Below are 16,119 nucleotides of genomic sequence, written 5' to 3' on the forward strand. Positions count from 1 at the left end.
CAAATGTACAGGGATTGTACAATTGACTGATTCAAAACAGGGATGGTTAGAGCAAGCTATGAGCACAAAGGTAACAATGTAACAACAGTGTGCTACTTAGATGTTGAGAGAGACGGAGTCACTCATTCTGACGTAAAATATATGCGCCAAAGTTTTTAGCTTATTATTAGCAAAAATACTGCTTAGACTTGAAAACAGTTACAGAAATCAACAGACCGAGTGCCATTACAGAGATAAATAAACTGTACGTAGGTATAAACGAACAAACTTTGAAAAGCGTAAATTAAACACAGACTGTGACAGGGACGATTATGTGAAAACCCCATTTATTTTCCCTACAGGTGGAACCGTAAGTCCATATTTGGGCATGTTGGTGTCAGACTTGCATAAAAAATATAGATAAGACATTTCACTGTGAAAAAATGTCTTCAGTAAATACAGCCAGTGGTTGGACCAGTAAAATGAACAGGAACAATATCACACAGCTAAGAAATGAGAAATGTTGAGAAATTTTATTTGGAAAAAAAAATGCTTTCATGTCATCCCTACACAGTTTCTCTCAAAAGGTTTCCTGACTAGAAGGGTCAAAATAAGAATTACTGTTGCCCTACTACACAAAAATAACAACCTGTAGCGGATTCATATGGATAGAAACCCGTCTGTCTATTGGGAAGCACAACACACACACACACACACACACACACACACACACACACACACACACACACACTATCTGAGGCCCAGTTTCTTCTTCTCTCTCTGTTTCTTGCGGACTATCTCAATGTTGCGGTCCTTCCACATGCTCTTCCTTAGTTTGATAGGACGGCTGCCGACGTACTTCCCTGGACACAAACACACACACAGTGATGTAGACAGATACACAGGAGCTACAGTTAGTCATCAGTGTGATAGGAAGGCTGCTGGCCAGATCTGTACAAGTATTATTTGCTTTGCTGCGTGTAACAACGCATTATGTAATAACAACGCATTATGCAATAACTCGACAAAATGTAATAAATGTTCACTTCATTATGTAATAACACCCGCATTTTGTAATAATCTGCCGCATTTTGTAATACACAGCCTGAATGCAATATGTATGGTATGGTACAAGTTCTTTGCCTAAATATACTGTAATTGGGCATTGAGAGAATAAAGAATTTGAAAGAATTTACTGTTCCATATTGGTCTTTTGTTGTGCAACCATTTTTTGTCTCTTTTTCTGTATAAAATTTGCATAATCCTGATTGCTTAATGGCAGAGCTGTGTGTGTGTGTGTGTCTCCTGACATTTGTGTGTACCAGTACTTAGATGTTTGTGTCAGTATAACACTCAGTGTCGTGCAGTTTCTACGTCTCTATGAACCCTCAAGTACAGTTTCTATTAAGATAAGGAATACAGTGACACTTAATGTAGTTTTGACCAATGAAAGATACTAATCTACTGAACTAATAGACACTGATCACATTTTTTTTTTTTCACACGTTGCCTTTCAGGGGTTCCACATATGACTTATTTTGGAGTAGGATTTCTGTAGCCAAAATTAAATTAATGAAAATCATGGCTTTATTTGGCAAAATACTACTTAATTCTGCTATGCCTTTCACATTAGGCTAACTATTGTAAGAATAAGAACGATGCACAGAATGGAGCGCATGACACAAAGGGCATTGAAAGTTCAACCAAAGTCATGGTCACTCTTGGGGCGGTCGTGTAAAACCCATTAAGAAAAACATTACATTTTTCAATTTCTAAAGATACCCCCCTTAAAAAGCTGCAAAATGCAGCCAGGTGAAATCGTTTTAGCCGCTTTGTAAATGAGACTGACCGTTCATCTCTCTCATGGCTCTGACATAGTCGTTGGGATCTTTGAAGCTGACAAAGCCATAGCCTTTGGTCTTCCCTGTACGCTTGTCTCTCACCACCTGATGACATAGCATAGCACAGAAACCTGAAACTTAAAGGAATAGTTCACCCCAAAATGTTCTTTTAAACACAGTAAGAACAAAGAGAAGAAAGCAGAAAAGAGATAAAAATGAAAAAAAAAATCTGACCTTAGCTTTGAGAAAGGAGGGGTATCGGCTGAAGGCTCTGGCCAAGATGTCATCGTTCACCTCATTACCAAGATCACCGCAAAATATACGGAAATCGTCTGTCGACAAAAAGAGAAAATAAGTTTCAGACAGCAATGAAAAAGAGGATGAGACAGTGTCAGTGAACAGTGTCAGAACCTGGTGCACTATGTGGGTTGTTTGCAGGGTTTATGCAGGTTCAGCAGTTTGAATTGAATACTTTTTAAAACATTTTAATGCCATGACGTCATGTGCTAATTTGCATATCAATATATAACCTACAGTCTCCGCTCGCAGTGGAGGGAGGGGGGCTACACTGTGTGTGGGAAGCGCTGTGATCATTAGACCTCTCTGGATGACAAGCAAGTAGAGCAAACCGGCATCAGCCGTACCAATTTATTGGCAAATGCTTTGGGATTCAACACTTTAACATTGTACCCCATGGTCAGAAAAAGTCACCAGATTTGTCGCTAGTCGCTTTTCAGAAATAAAGTCGCCAGGGGGTTCTGAAAAGTCACTAAATCTAGTGACAAAGTCGCCAAGTTGGCAACACTGACTGTAACTAGCGAATTGATTGGCTCCATTTCTATAGGCGCTTGCTTCCTTTTGTTGACAGTCGATGCACGCGCATCCAAACGCGCATCCACAGCATCAGATGTTCGCGCTCCATTGTCTTTCTATGGAAGTCGCTTTGACTAGGCAGGCACTCAACCCCCCCGAGGCTGCAGTGGGCACAGGCTCACCAAAACTGGACAGTTGAAGATTGGAAAAATGTAGCCTGGTCTGATGAATCTCGATTTCTGCTGCGACATTAAGATGGTAGGGTCAGACTTTGGCGTCAACAGCATGAATCCATGGACCCAACCTGTCTTGTGTCAGCAGTTCAAGCTGGTGGTGGTGGTGTAATGGTGTGGGGAATGTTTTCTTGGCACACTTTGGGCCCCTTAATACCAATCATAATCGTTTGAATGCCACAGCCTATCTGAGTATTGTTGCTGACCATGTGCATCCCTTTATGGCCACAATTTACCCATCTTCGAATGGCTACTTCGAATGGCCAGCATGATAATGCACCATGTCACAAAGCAAAAGTCGTCTCAAACTGGTTTCATGAACATGACAATGAGTTCAGTGTACTTCAATGGCCTTCCCAGTCACCAGATCTCAATCCAAAAGAGCACCTTTGGGATGTGGTAGAACGGGAGATTCGCAGCATGAATCTGCAGCTGACAAATCTGAAGAAATTATGTGATGCAATCATGTCAACATGGACCAGAATCTCAAAGGAATGTTTTCAACATCTTGTGGAATCCATACCACGAAGAATTGAGGCTGTTCTGAGAGCAAAGGGAGGCCCTACCCAGTATTAGTATGGTGTTCCTAATAAAGTGCTCGGTGAGTATATACAGTACACATTAAATTATTATAGCCTAAGCCTATATTATATTATATAGTATTACACAATTTCCAGTCACTTGTTTTGGACTCAGTTTTCACTGAACAAATCCAACGGAATGTAAAGGGGGAAACCATCATCTCATGCTCATACACACACATACATACATGTATGTACATACATGTGTGTATGTGTGTGTGAATTGAACCTTTTTTGCTATATGTCCATGGAAGCTGCCTGGATGGCAGGGAATTGGTCCGGGAATCTCTCCACTATCAAGAACAGGCTGTTCCAGGCTGTTGACTTTTGGTACCTGCTAAAGATGCCCTGGTAGCAGTTTGGTCGTCACTGTCACGGCTGACACTGAAGTCAGGGAAAGTGATGGTCCAGCCGTCTGTTACACAGAGGGCTGGGAGTATGATGAGGCGGCGACACTTGGCTGCATTCCACCGGTACTTTTCTTCATGGAATCAAATACAGTGCAACTCTCTTGTCTTAGGTTGATGCCATGCACAATTAAATGCTTCATTAAATTTGATGTGTTACTGTACTTTGCACTAATTTATTTAATCACAGATGTTGCACCTTGTGTTGTCGCCATCAATTTTGGTGAAACGAAGCCAGACTTTGGATCATCTCTGTGACATTTACTGTGTGTAGGTTCCTTCGCACAAGCATAACTGAGCAATCTGAGCAGCAGCAAAACACTCACGCAAAAAAACAAAAACACAAATGCACACCTGAGCGCCAAATATTATTCCTCTTCCTGCTTATGGGAAGTAACAACTTGGAGAATCGGCAGTCAGATTTTAGAACAAGCATTGTGATTGGCTAAATGACGGTGGACAGATTAACTATTCAGGTATTGAACTTTGGCACTGAATGTCTCAGCCCTTTTCGGTAATCAGTAGTACCTGATTTAATTTGGTCTATGCCAATAAAAGTAGCGAATTTCAGTACCCAACCCCAGACAGGGTTGTGAATGTGATTCTTGATTTTTTTGGAAAAAGATATAATTTTTTTGAAATAGGGATGTACATTTAAAAAAATCTTGATCGATTTGCACTCAAGTTAACGATCAAATATTGATAAAAAAAAACAAAAAAAACAAACAAAAAAAAACACACACCACCACACACACTTCTAATCAAAGCATTATCCAGACAAACAACCAAACAACTTGACTCACACTGATAAGCATATTGAAGCTGAAAGGAGGCTATAATCATAAAGAACAAAATAAGAATATTATTATGTAGGCTGAGGCTGTATTATTAGCCTATGTGGGCGATGGAGTTATGGCTCCTAAAATCCTGGCGCGTTCTCATCTTGCATTTTCATATTCCCATATTAGTCAGACTGAAATAAAGTTTCCAAACTCCAAAGGAAATTACAAAGGCCTACTGTTGACCAAATAGGCTGGGGTTAACTGTTTTAGGCCTGCTGCCTAAACATTTTTATTTATAAAGATCAGCATGTCCAAACGCTCCAGAATAGAAAATCATAGTTGCATAGTTGTATAGTTTCTTTTCTCTTCATCTTTACTGTCTCTTCATCTTTATCAGGGGTGTGAACATAAGCGGAGGCTACTGTAAATTAAGACATTTTCAGAGTTTTCCAGGCCCTGGTTATACCTGAATCCCACTCCAGTAGACTCTGGTCCTCCCAGCAAGTCCCAGCTGCTGTACGGATACACTTCTTCACCTTCTCAGCCTTTCCTTTTTTCTTGTCCTCGGTAGTGCTTTCCGCAGGCTGGGAGACCACAGGACAGGACAAGTACACAAACACATCATATATATAATATTTATAATATTTAATATATATGAGACTGATCTGCCGGTCACCGGTCATGGCCGATCACCGGCCGATCGATCGGTGCATCTCTAGTTAGTGCATATAAAGAAATATGCCTTTCAAGCTGAATTTAGTAGGCCTATTTGATTTCTAATATACGTCCTTTGTATTGATTCTAAATTAATGTGGTGATGTAGTGATTAATTTGGTCATTCTAGATTTAAATATCTATGATTACAAGCTTCAGTCTTCAGAAAAAAAGCTATTAATCGCGATTAATCACAGAAAATTGTGCGATTAATTAGTTCATTTTTCCCATCGATTCCCAGCCCTAATACATACACATACTGTATATACATACATATAGGTTAACTCATAAATACACATATACATGTTATAAATAAAAAATAAATAAATATCTATATATACACACATATATACACATACGGAGTAGAATGCTACTTTGAAGTGTGAAGTACCTCAGTGTGGGGGGGTTCAGCGTCAGGCATGCTGGGTCCAATAACACTGCTGCTGTCTTCACTCTCCTTCTTGTCCAGCAGACCTGCTGCCATCACTGCTGCCTGCTGCTCTGCAACTCGCGCTGCCAGTTCCTCCTACAAACACCACATTCAAAACACTGACTCTTGACTGGCAACCTACTGCTACAACCACAACTTTCATTTATCTATGCTCCTCGAGCAACACCTGCTTCACATTCATACAGTTACACACATTCACACTAGGAACTCAATTTGTAGCTGTGCCTGCCGGACACGCTGCTATATTTGCTTTGTAGCCTGTAATCTGAACAAATTGTAAGTGTGTGTTAAATACCATTCTAGCTTGTCTTTGTGCTCTGATATCGGTTCTTTTAGGTCCAGCAGGGGTCGGAGGGGCACAGTAGACTGTGGGTGCTGCCTGGATGATTGATGGCGTTGGTTTGATAGAAGGCGGGGCTACCGGTCTGGTGGGTGGGGCTGACACCATGGGGGGCATATCACTGACCTGGGTGAGAGAGAGAGAGAGAGAGAGAGAGAGAGAGAGCGAGAGAGAGAGAGAACTTCGCTTTATGGCACTTACTCTTGTTGTTCTCTCCCGACTAGATCCTTGCTTGTGTTGTATTAAAATCTCATGTGTACGTCGCTTTGGATAAAAGCATCTGCCAAATGGGAAATTGTAAATTGTATAGTGAATATTGGCACAAAATATTGGCTATCAGCAGTTAAAAAACATATTGGAATTGGTATTGGCGTTAAAAAAACCCATATTGGTCAAACCCCAATCCAGTCCACAAATTCGATCTCCTTATGTGGTCAGAAAATCCTCAGCCTCTTGCAGGGTCTAATGTCAAAATGTGAAGTTTAGTCATCTTTGGTTAAAGTGGGCTTTGGCTATGGCATGATAACCATGAAATAGCTTGTAGATGAAGGCAGATTTGCAAAATCAGTATCAAACTTGGCAGCCTCGTCTGGAAATGCATTTCAAACGTGTAACAAATGTCATGCAATTCAACATGAAGGGGGGGGGCTATAATGACATTTCAAATTTTAAAAGTCTGCATCTCACAGAAAGTAAGTCCGGTAGACACCAAACTCTGTAACGTAGCATTTATACAGTCCCTCCAGTATTTCGCGATCGCAATAATTAGCGCAAATTCAACCAATGTCGATTGACAGCCACGTCTCTCCCGTGAAGCACACCGGAGAATGGCTAAAAATGCCTGGACAACAGAGGGGGCAGTGACAGAAACTGCTGCATCAAAGTCCATAGCAACCGCTGAAAGAATAAATATGTTAGATTAAATTTATCAGGTAGTGTCATGAAAAGTTTGGTAAGATGGTAGGGAGAGAGGGAGAGAAAGATGCAAGCGTGTGTGTGAGTGAGAGAGAGAGAGATACCAGCAATTTTATCACACACAAAACATTGCAAATTGCATTGCAATTTTCGAGAAAAGCCGCCACAAAATCAAGCATTTTAGACTGCAATCAATCAAATCCTGGTGGGTCTGATTTTAAATCTGCCTTGGGTCCACCTAATGACAATGACCAGCATGACAATTTTCTGCCATTTGGAATATTGTGAAAACATTTTTTTTCCCCTAAGGCTTTTTTGGCCCATGTATTCATTATTGCTCCTCCATCCATGAAACATCGCAATAGTGACGTGTACAGAGACATCTAATGCACAAGACTGGATAAGTTGCCTTTTGGCAATATGGCAACACAGATGGGTTCGGCTCTCATGTGCCTCAAAATGTCACTGTGCAGATCCGTTGAGAATGAATAGCGGCCCTCTTGGAGGCAGACTCTATATCAGAACCCAACCTGGAATTTCATGGAGGTCAGTAGGTTTGGCTGGATCCAGACCTGCTGACACATCTTACTTTGCCCACTGTAACCTTACTGAAAGATAACTGCTTGCCCTTGAACTCTTAATGCAGTTCACTCTACTTCATATTCCTCTGCAACACATACATGAGGTTACTGGATGTGAGTGTTAAGTAAGCACTGAATTCACTTGCAACGTGAGCTTTGTCAAACAAACAACAACAAATATTGTAGGGTTCTTACTTCTCCCCGTTATTCCCATGGTAGGTCCTTCAAGGATTTCCATGGTTTTTGGGTTGCCCATATGACACTTAATTTGATATATATACATTTTTCCCTTTGCCTCATTTCTATATATTTCTATCAATTCTATCAAGTGTGATCTCATCCTTGCTTACTTTCTAGTTGAGCAAAACCTTGTGTGTTGTGGCTAAGCCAAGTCTGCACTTGTGTACTGCTTCAGACTCTGACCTGAGGTGCTGAGGCCATGTGCTGGATGGGCTGAGGAGCACCCTGGGGTGTCTGGCCCTGCAGGGAGGGAGGCAGCATCATGGGAGGAGGCGGAGGAGGCCGCGGAAGAGGAGGAGCCATCATGCCCTGGGTAGGAGGACCACGCATGACTTGCATCCTCTGACCACCTACACACACACACACACACACACACAGGATAATAACGTCAACACTTGCACAGCACTGAAGACAGATAATGACCAAATTAAAATTTTTGGGTGACTTGCTCCTTGGTAAGATGGGAAAATGAGAGGAGTGAGGCCCTGTTAGCTGGCGGCGGCAGACTGAGCTGGTCAGCCTCAGAGAACTGATCACTGATGGCAGAAACTTTATCAGTAAAGAAGGATGCGACGAGGTCAGCAGTGAGCAAAGTTGGGGGTGGAGGTGGTGGAGGGTTGAGGAGTGAGTTAAAAGCTGAAAATCATTTTCAGCAAATGAACTAATCATTTTTTCTTTGGCGCTGCTGATTTTCTCCTGATAATAAGTGGTCTTGGCACTTTTTGGCAGCCTTACTGACCGACTGCTATCTCCTATCCCAGATCAGAGCTTGTTCTGGTGACGTTATTACCTGGTATTTAAGTAACGTTAGTGGGATTATTTAATAGAGGTGTGAATCTTCACTGGCCCCACGATTTGATTATGATTCAGAGGGCTATGATGCGATTGTAAAACGATTATTGATGCATCTTGATGCATCAAAATTTTTGATTTCTATACATGATTTATTTTTTCTCACTGTGTGACAACTTGCTACTTTTAAAACATAGCGTATTTGTAATGATCCATAATTAAAATAAACAGATGAATTTACCAGAGATGCAAACTCACCTTTCGGCGAAATTCACAGTTTTGAGATCAAAATAGGTCACCTATGAGATTCGTGTAGATCCGAGGAGAATTGTTTTGTTTTGGGTTTTTTTTTTTGGGGGGGGGGGGGGGTCGGATTGATCGGGTTAGATGCAGAATTGGTTAATTGAGGTGAAACAGACTGAGCACCGAGTTATTTTCTTCACCTCAGAGTTGGTTTAAGTTGTTTAAGTGCTGCAGTGTGTGTTGGTCAGCCGGTCTCATTGTTTGTTTCTGCTGATCGCTGCTCTGCTGTGCTAACGTTAGTCTCTGAATGACACCGTAGAAAGTTCACAATATACTTCACATTCGTCTCGCAAAGGTAATTATTGAGTCATTAAATCCAAAAATGCTTGCAACCGCTGCCTTTTTTGAAGATGAACTACAAGATACACGGATGTATTGACAAGATAACTCTAGCGTGTGCGCGCTGTACACTGTCCGGGTGCTGCACTGCCCTCGCAGTTGAGTTCCTCCTTTTTCGTTCCGTCAACATCACGTTATTAACTAACATTTAGAAAATCGTTTCTTGACATTTGGGAATCGATTCAGAATCGTCCACGTCCGCATAGCGACGCATCTTAGAATCGAGAAATTTCCACACCTCTATTATTTAACCGATTACCACGTAGCAGGGCTTCAGTGCATTGAATCAAACTCAGCTGAATTGAACACACAAGCCGTGGGTCTGTACAGGAGCTGTGCTTGTTATATTACTGCCACTGTTACATGTTATATTGCCAGAGCATTCCCAAGTAGGCTAGTAGCCAATGTAAATCAATAAACCAGTGTAAATTACTAGTAAATGTAAGGTAATAAACTACTGTAGGCTGGTAGGTTAGCATTTAATGTAAGGTCATGAACAACTGTAGATTAGTAATCTTACCAGGTCTCTGCAGGATGTGGGGGACGAAGGCTGGTCTCATCATGGGAGGAGGTGGAGGACGTACTGGGGGGACTGGGACAGACAGGTTACCAGTGAATGGAAGTGATGCATGTGAGGGACACTGCTCTACAACAAACTGGTGCACTACTGGATGTATACTAGAGACCAGTCCTGACTGGACCAGGCTCAGCCACATGGACAATACACACATGCATATAGATGGACTTGGTGTGTTGAGCGAGTGGCCGCTAGGACCAGAGACAACCAGTTGGGAGGATACTGGATTATTTGGGCTATACTGGTCACCCACTGGTATTTGACACCAATAAGATAAGATAGATAACTTTATTAATCCCCTTGGGGAAATTCAGGTTCCACAGCAGCAACTGGCAGAACAGTACCAAGGAAAAGTATAGGAAGATAATATAAATGAAGAGGTAATAAGATAAATAAAGGTAATTTACATAATATATATAGAGACAGTGCAAATAAAAAATGCTTGTGTATGTATATATATACATACATAAATTAAATACATTTTTGTGGACGCTACCTGAAGCTGAAAACGCGATTTGAGTCAGAAAACAGCGACGCTACCACCACGCTACAGAGAAATGTAGTTAAACTAGTAGCACCGCTACTTGTACACCAAACACAATTTCAGTCTTAGTATAGGTGGTAGAGTCAAATGACGCTCTATCTGTGTGTGTGTATGCAAGTGTTTGTGTGGTCACCTGGTCCCACAAAGGCAGGAGGTGGAGGACCAACAAAACTAGCAGCTCTGGCTTCTAACGTCTGCTGGACCTGAGAGTGAGAGAGACAGAGAGACAGAGAGAGAGAACGAGAGAGAACGAGAGAGAGAGAGAGAGAGAGAGAGAGAGAGAGAGAGAGAAATGAGCGAGATCTAATCCATCAGTTGATACTGTTAACAATAATAATCTGATCACTATTCAGAAACAGCCTGCCCTCCATGCATCCACTGTAAATAAATCCATTACATTCTGTCAGAATTTTGATATGGATGGAGAAACTTTTCATTTCATTATTTTTGAAAGCATCTTTGCTTTACGGATGTTTTTTTTTTACATGTGCCTAAGACTTTTGCACAGTACTGTATACATACTTAAAAAATCTGATCTCTCTGGATTAGACAAGAAAGTAGAGCAAGCCGGCATCAGCCATACCAATTTATTGCCAAATGCTTTGGGATTCAACACATTGCAAGAAAGAAAGTAAGGTCCACACACTGTAGCTCCCTTTAGTTCTTTTAATTAAACATCCCACATGTGACGTTTCAAGCTATTGCTCTTCTTGAGACATAAATGATTGAACACATTGGCACTGTTCCCCCTGGTCAGTATAAATGCCTCATTTTATATTTTAATTAATTTATCACGGTATCGCAAAATCCATATCATTGACTATAACACCAGTATACCGCCCACCCCTTGCAGGGCGGTTATGTCTAAACCGGAAATGAGCTCTCCAGTGCCCCCATGTTTGATTGGGTCAATAATAGGTGGTTTGCCCCTTCTTATGTCTGCTGAAATGCACACAATGTTTGATGGTGTTATATTAATCTGTTCGGAAGTTTAAGTGCCTTTTTGTGAGAAGCCACGGCCACTGCCACATCCCCCTTTGTCCAATCGGTGTGAACAGTTCATCACTTCTTCCTTGCCCCATGACCAACATTTCCACAACGTTTTCAAGGTATAGCGTGAATCATTTTGGAAGTTACCTTTTTATGAGAAGCCACAGCCACTGCCACACCCCCCTTTGGCCAATCAGTGTGAAAAGTTAATCTGTAATTCTTTGCCCCGTGACCAAAATCTACATAGTTTCATGGTGTTACATGAATCCATTCAGAAGTTACGTGCCTTTTTATGAGAAGCCATGCCCACTGCCACAACCCTCCGTTGGCCAATTGGTGTGAAAAGTTAACCAGTTCTTCCTTGCCCCATGCCCAATCTTTCCACAAAGATTCATGCAAATAAATAAATAAATTCAGTTCATTTTTTGTTAAAGTTGTGTTATCGTGTTGAGAGTGGAGACACTTTGGACTGTTTTGAAAGCTTGTTGGAGCATTCAAGTGTGCTCTGACATCCATCTGGGACAGAGTCAGAGTCAACTGCCAAACAGCAACCTTTTTAATGCAAGAAATACTAAATTTACATTATCCTTTTACGGCTTATTGTTTCTCTTCTGGGTTTGATTTTCGGACAACATTGCTTGTGATTTTGTGTATTTGCAATACAAATTTGAATTTAAAGACTGGATTTAGTTGGGGTTTTTTTTAAATAGTAGGTTATATTCTATAACAGATTTGAATATTCAGATTAGTATTTGATAGAATATTTGATTATGAAAATTATCGTTAGTCGCAGCCCTACAAGAGGAACTTTGAGAATGTAGAAGGGATCTTGCTGAAACCTTCCTAAAAAAGTGGAAGTGCAGAATAAAAAGGGGTTCTGTGCAGAACCAGCTAGATGGGTTGTGGGTACAACCCCATAATATGCAAGGGTTCTGTGATGAAAGAACATGTGAGGGTTCTTTACTAGGGATGCTGCGATCGATCGGCAGGCAATCGGAATCGGCCGATATTCAGTATAAATATGAGATCGGAGAAGTCCGATAATGCTTTATAGTCGCCGATTGCAAAATCCGATCGATGACGCAAAACATGTGAGCCATTTCTCAGCGGAGTTGGTGTCATTGTCACATGCTAACTCACCTCAAAACATGTCGGCGGTGTGGATGTTAATTAAAAACACAAATCTTCATGGACAACCGGTAACATCACAGTCCGTCACGCCCGCTAGTTCCCCGCATTTAATTCTCTGCTTATTTAATGCATCAAGTCATCGCATGCCATGTGCGTTTGCTTACATAATGGAACTGGACGACGGTTGAGACCCTAACAGCGGAGAGGCAACTGAAAAATCTCATTTCTCTCTCTCTTAAGAACATTCACTTATACAAAAACAAAGACTGAAACGGATCTTCGGAGGGTGTCTCCATTTATTTAACTCGACTCAACAACACAGGCAAGTGGCAACAGTCTGAGTCTTGTGCTTCGGTTATCTCACTAAATTGTAGTTGCGCTACCTAGAACGCACATTGTTTTGTTTACATAATGATCAAGTAAATATTGAGGTAGAAAAAAAGAAAATGTGGATACTTTTTAACCAGGACTCAATTTGAAGGATGAAATGTATGTCAAATGGAAACTGTTAGACCTATAATACTGCTATACCAGCTGCTATAACAAATCAAAAAAAACTATCGGTATGGTATATATGGCTCATAGACGATCGGCGGCAAAAAACGTTATCGGGGCATCCCTATTCTTTACTGAACCCATCTTATTGGGTTCCAAATGTAACTCAGGGTTCCCACACCTTCTTAAACATCAAATTCAAGCACTTTTCAAGGACTTTCCAGGACCAATTCCCTCAAATTCAAGGACCCAACACGGCATAGTTTGAGACACGATCAGGGTTAATTACTGTTACAACAGTGAGAATTTTTATAATGAGAACTAGCAGGCTTTACAGAAGCTCACAGACTACAATTAAAAAGAGAGAGAGGCTTGAATGTGTGAACACTTCTCAACTGTGCTGTGTTACAGTGATGGCAGACTATGTGGTCTCTTGCCTTCTCTAACACAGCACAGCAAAACAATATATTGTGTAGAGACAGAGACTTATTTATGAGTTGAGCCGCGAGTCCTGGAATTTACATTTTACTACTTACTGTGAGTTCTAAGTAGAACCATTTAGTAAGGGTTCTATATTAATCACACAGACAGAGTTCTAAGATACACCTTCAAAAAGGGTTCCACCTAGAACTAAAATGATTCTTCTATGAGGATGAGTCAAAGAACCCTACATGTAGTTAGCCCTTCTATTTGTAACAGCATAGAGTGTCATTACCAACCTGTCTGTAGGTGTTAGTGCCTATAATGGGTCGGACCATTGGGACTGCTGGGACAGCCAGAGCTACTGGTACTGCCTCCATTACGGCTGGGCCTCCTGATACTGGACCGCCAAGAACCTCCTGCTCAAAACTAGAGGGAGAGGCAGAGAGAGAGAGAATATACATAAGCACCAAAGTCAACTAAGCCAAAGTGAACTATGAACAGAAGACATTGCATTATACATATCTGCAGAAACAAGTGGCAAATGACGGTGAAAAGCCAAGGTTATGTTGGAAGTTGCTGGTTAATGTTTGTGACGTTATGGGCAGGGATCTTTCTAGCCGGTCAACAATATAATACTTCCATGGGTAGACCTTCCTGCATGTGTTGTTGCAAGCTGATGATGAACCGAATGATGGCCCAAATAGCCACAAATATATAGGACAAAACTAGAATTATTCCCCAATGCACTACAGTTGCATAAAACTACAGGGGAAACTGCTTTGGGACAAATGAGATGCGGATTGTGCAAAAGGGGCTGCAATTCAATATCAGGAAGATGTCCCTAATATTGTGTGCATTCAGTGTATGTTCTCATTAGAGAGCTGACATTTTTTTACAATGTATTTGTCATTTCCCTAATAAGTAAAAAAATATATATATATATATTTTGGGGAAAAGAGATTTTGTACATGTCTGATTTATCACAGCACAACCTGTGATTCTAAAAATGTATTAAGCATAAAAATAACAAATTGGGCTAATGTCATAACATAAGGAATACAGAAATTGTGAAGGGAATGGCAATCATCTTAACTAGAATCAAAGTATCCCAGCCACTTACATACATTAGATCCCTTTTGGGAACAAATTAAGTCATGAATACTGACAAACGTATATGTCTGTTCTGGTCCACTTAGCGATGGAAAAATGAATAAAATTGGACTTTGACAAAAAAATTGAAAAACCCTGTATTGCAGTAGTTGTACTCACAGAGCCATCTCAGCCTCCATCTCTTTCAAACGCTCTTCTCCAGACTTGAGCGCCATGCTAGGAGACAAAAACACCAATCAATTTAATTAATTTCTATTATCTACCAAAAGGAAAATAAAAGTGATAACAATAAATATTTACAATTTAGAAAATAACATGAAAACACCATCTACAAAAAAAGTCTGTGTGCTTCTCACGCTCTGTCTCGCTCCACACGTTGCCATTTATCACTTTGATCATGAAGGTTCTCTCAGCAGAAATAGGCTTGATTGATATAAAAAAAAAAAAAGGTCTACGTCTAGCTGCATGGCATGACCATGACACGTTTTATTGCTGTCATTTCATTATTCGCTGACATTGTTTCCTACGTTCAAAGTAGATATCCTATGAAAGTATTTGTATTGAATATTGATGCGTAACTACTCGAGCCAGAATTTGTCTGGTAAATGGTTGAAGCCATTGAAGTTTCCTCACAGCCAAGTATGTGGGCATTTTATGTTGTGCACAGTGCAGTTATATCTTTAGTCCACTACTTGAAGGGTAGGTTTGTACAAACCCATCGTTTTGGACAAAATTAGCATTATGTAGCCTATGCAATAATCAAATATTGTTATAGGTCAGCAGTAGACTGCGCTCTATGGTCTGTATTGATATGTTCGGAACCTTTTCGGTCTGGAAACCTTGCCCACATGAAGTCAAAATGCCGCAAAGACTTTTTCCGCATAATTCTTAACGGAAAGCCTCGGGACTGGCACCCATGCAGTGTAGTGCTAGTCCCAACGGGGCTGTTGCTAATAACAGATATTTTACAAAAGGCATTGTACTTTGTATTGGTATTTAAACAATACGATACGATTTAAAAAGTTTGCATTATAAAATGCTGGTTCTTGGCCGCAGCGCAGTGAGTTGATTCTTAGTTTGTCATATTCGTGTTTAGGTACTACCCGTGGTACCTAAACACGAATATGACAAGCTAAAGATGGAAGGAAGCTAACAGTTAGCTAGCTCTAATGTTAGTTAATTAGCAAATCAGCATCATTAGAAGATCAGCATGTAAATGAGGATAACGTTGCACATAAGATGAACCAATTAGAAATCATTCAGAAAAACATTACCTTTAACCGGCGGAGCTTCAGGCAGAGTTCAGTGTAGTTCTTGTTAGCTAGCTAGCTAGCTAGCTGTGCCTGTGTTCGACTGTGGTTCGAGTTAACAGAAAAGAACACTTCCGGTTTGGGTGTTTACAAAATAGTTCCGTGAAAGTGGCCACAATATCATTTCCGGTTCTGTCGCCGAAGCGCATTTTCTTTTCAAAATAAAAGCCCGACAAGACTGCCACTTAAAACACGGTTGTGAGTCGTGAAATCTTCTAACTGCGAAAT

At 40.8% G+C, this 16,119-nt stretch overlaps 1 protein-coding gene across 1 annotated transcript; it reads right to left on the reverse strand.

Annotated features, from left to right (window-relative positions):
• Positions 1 to 497: 497 nt before the first annotated feature.
• On the reverse strand, positions 498 to 15,961 carry rbm42 (RNA binding motif protein 42). The gene is made up of 12 exons (XM_071520152.1): positions 15,856 to 15,961; positions 14,741 to 14,797; positions 13,768 to 13,897; positions 10,566 to 10,635; positions 9,832 to 9,903; positions 8,061 to 8,227; positions 6,097 to 6,267; positions 5,742 to 5,876; positions 5,103 to 5,220; positions 2,055 to 2,152; positions 1,829 to 1,925; positions 498 to 842 (listed from the first exon to the last, which is right to left on the reverse strand). The coding sequence occupies exons 2-12, from the start codon at positions 14,794 to 14,796 to the stop codon at positions 730 to 732; spliced, it is 1,227 nt and encodes a 408-aa protein (XP_071376253.1). The 5' UTR covers position 14,797; positions 15,856 to 15,961; the 3' UTR covers positions 498 to 729.
• Between the last annotated feature and the right edge of the window lie 158 nt (positions 15,962 to 16,119).

Source organism: Centroberyx affinis, unplaced genomic scaffold, assembly GCF_046629955.1.
Source record: "Centroberyx affinis isolate AG114_WGS23_722 - 3 ecotype Tasmania unplaced genomic scaffold, CSIRO-AGI_Caff_v1 ptg000063l_1, whole genome shotgun sequence".
NCBI classification, from domain to species: domain Eukaryota; kingdom Metazoa; phylum Chordata; class Actinopteri; order Beryciformes; family Berycidae; genus Centroberyx; species Centroberyx affinis.

Coding starts and splice junctions, on each gene's coding strand:
- rbm42 (XM_071520152.1), bottom strand. CDS start 14,796: ATGGCGCTCAAGTCTGGAGAAGAGCGTTTGAAAGAGATGGAGGCTGAG. Junction 13,898..14,740: donor ATGGAGGCTGAGATGGCTCT/GTGAGTACAACT, acceptor CTCTCCCTCTAG/TTTTGAGCAGGAGGTTCTTG. Junction 2,153..5,102: donor TCTACTGGAGTGGGATTCAG/GTATAACCAGGG, acceptor TTTTGTCGACAG/ACGATTTCCGTATATTTTGC.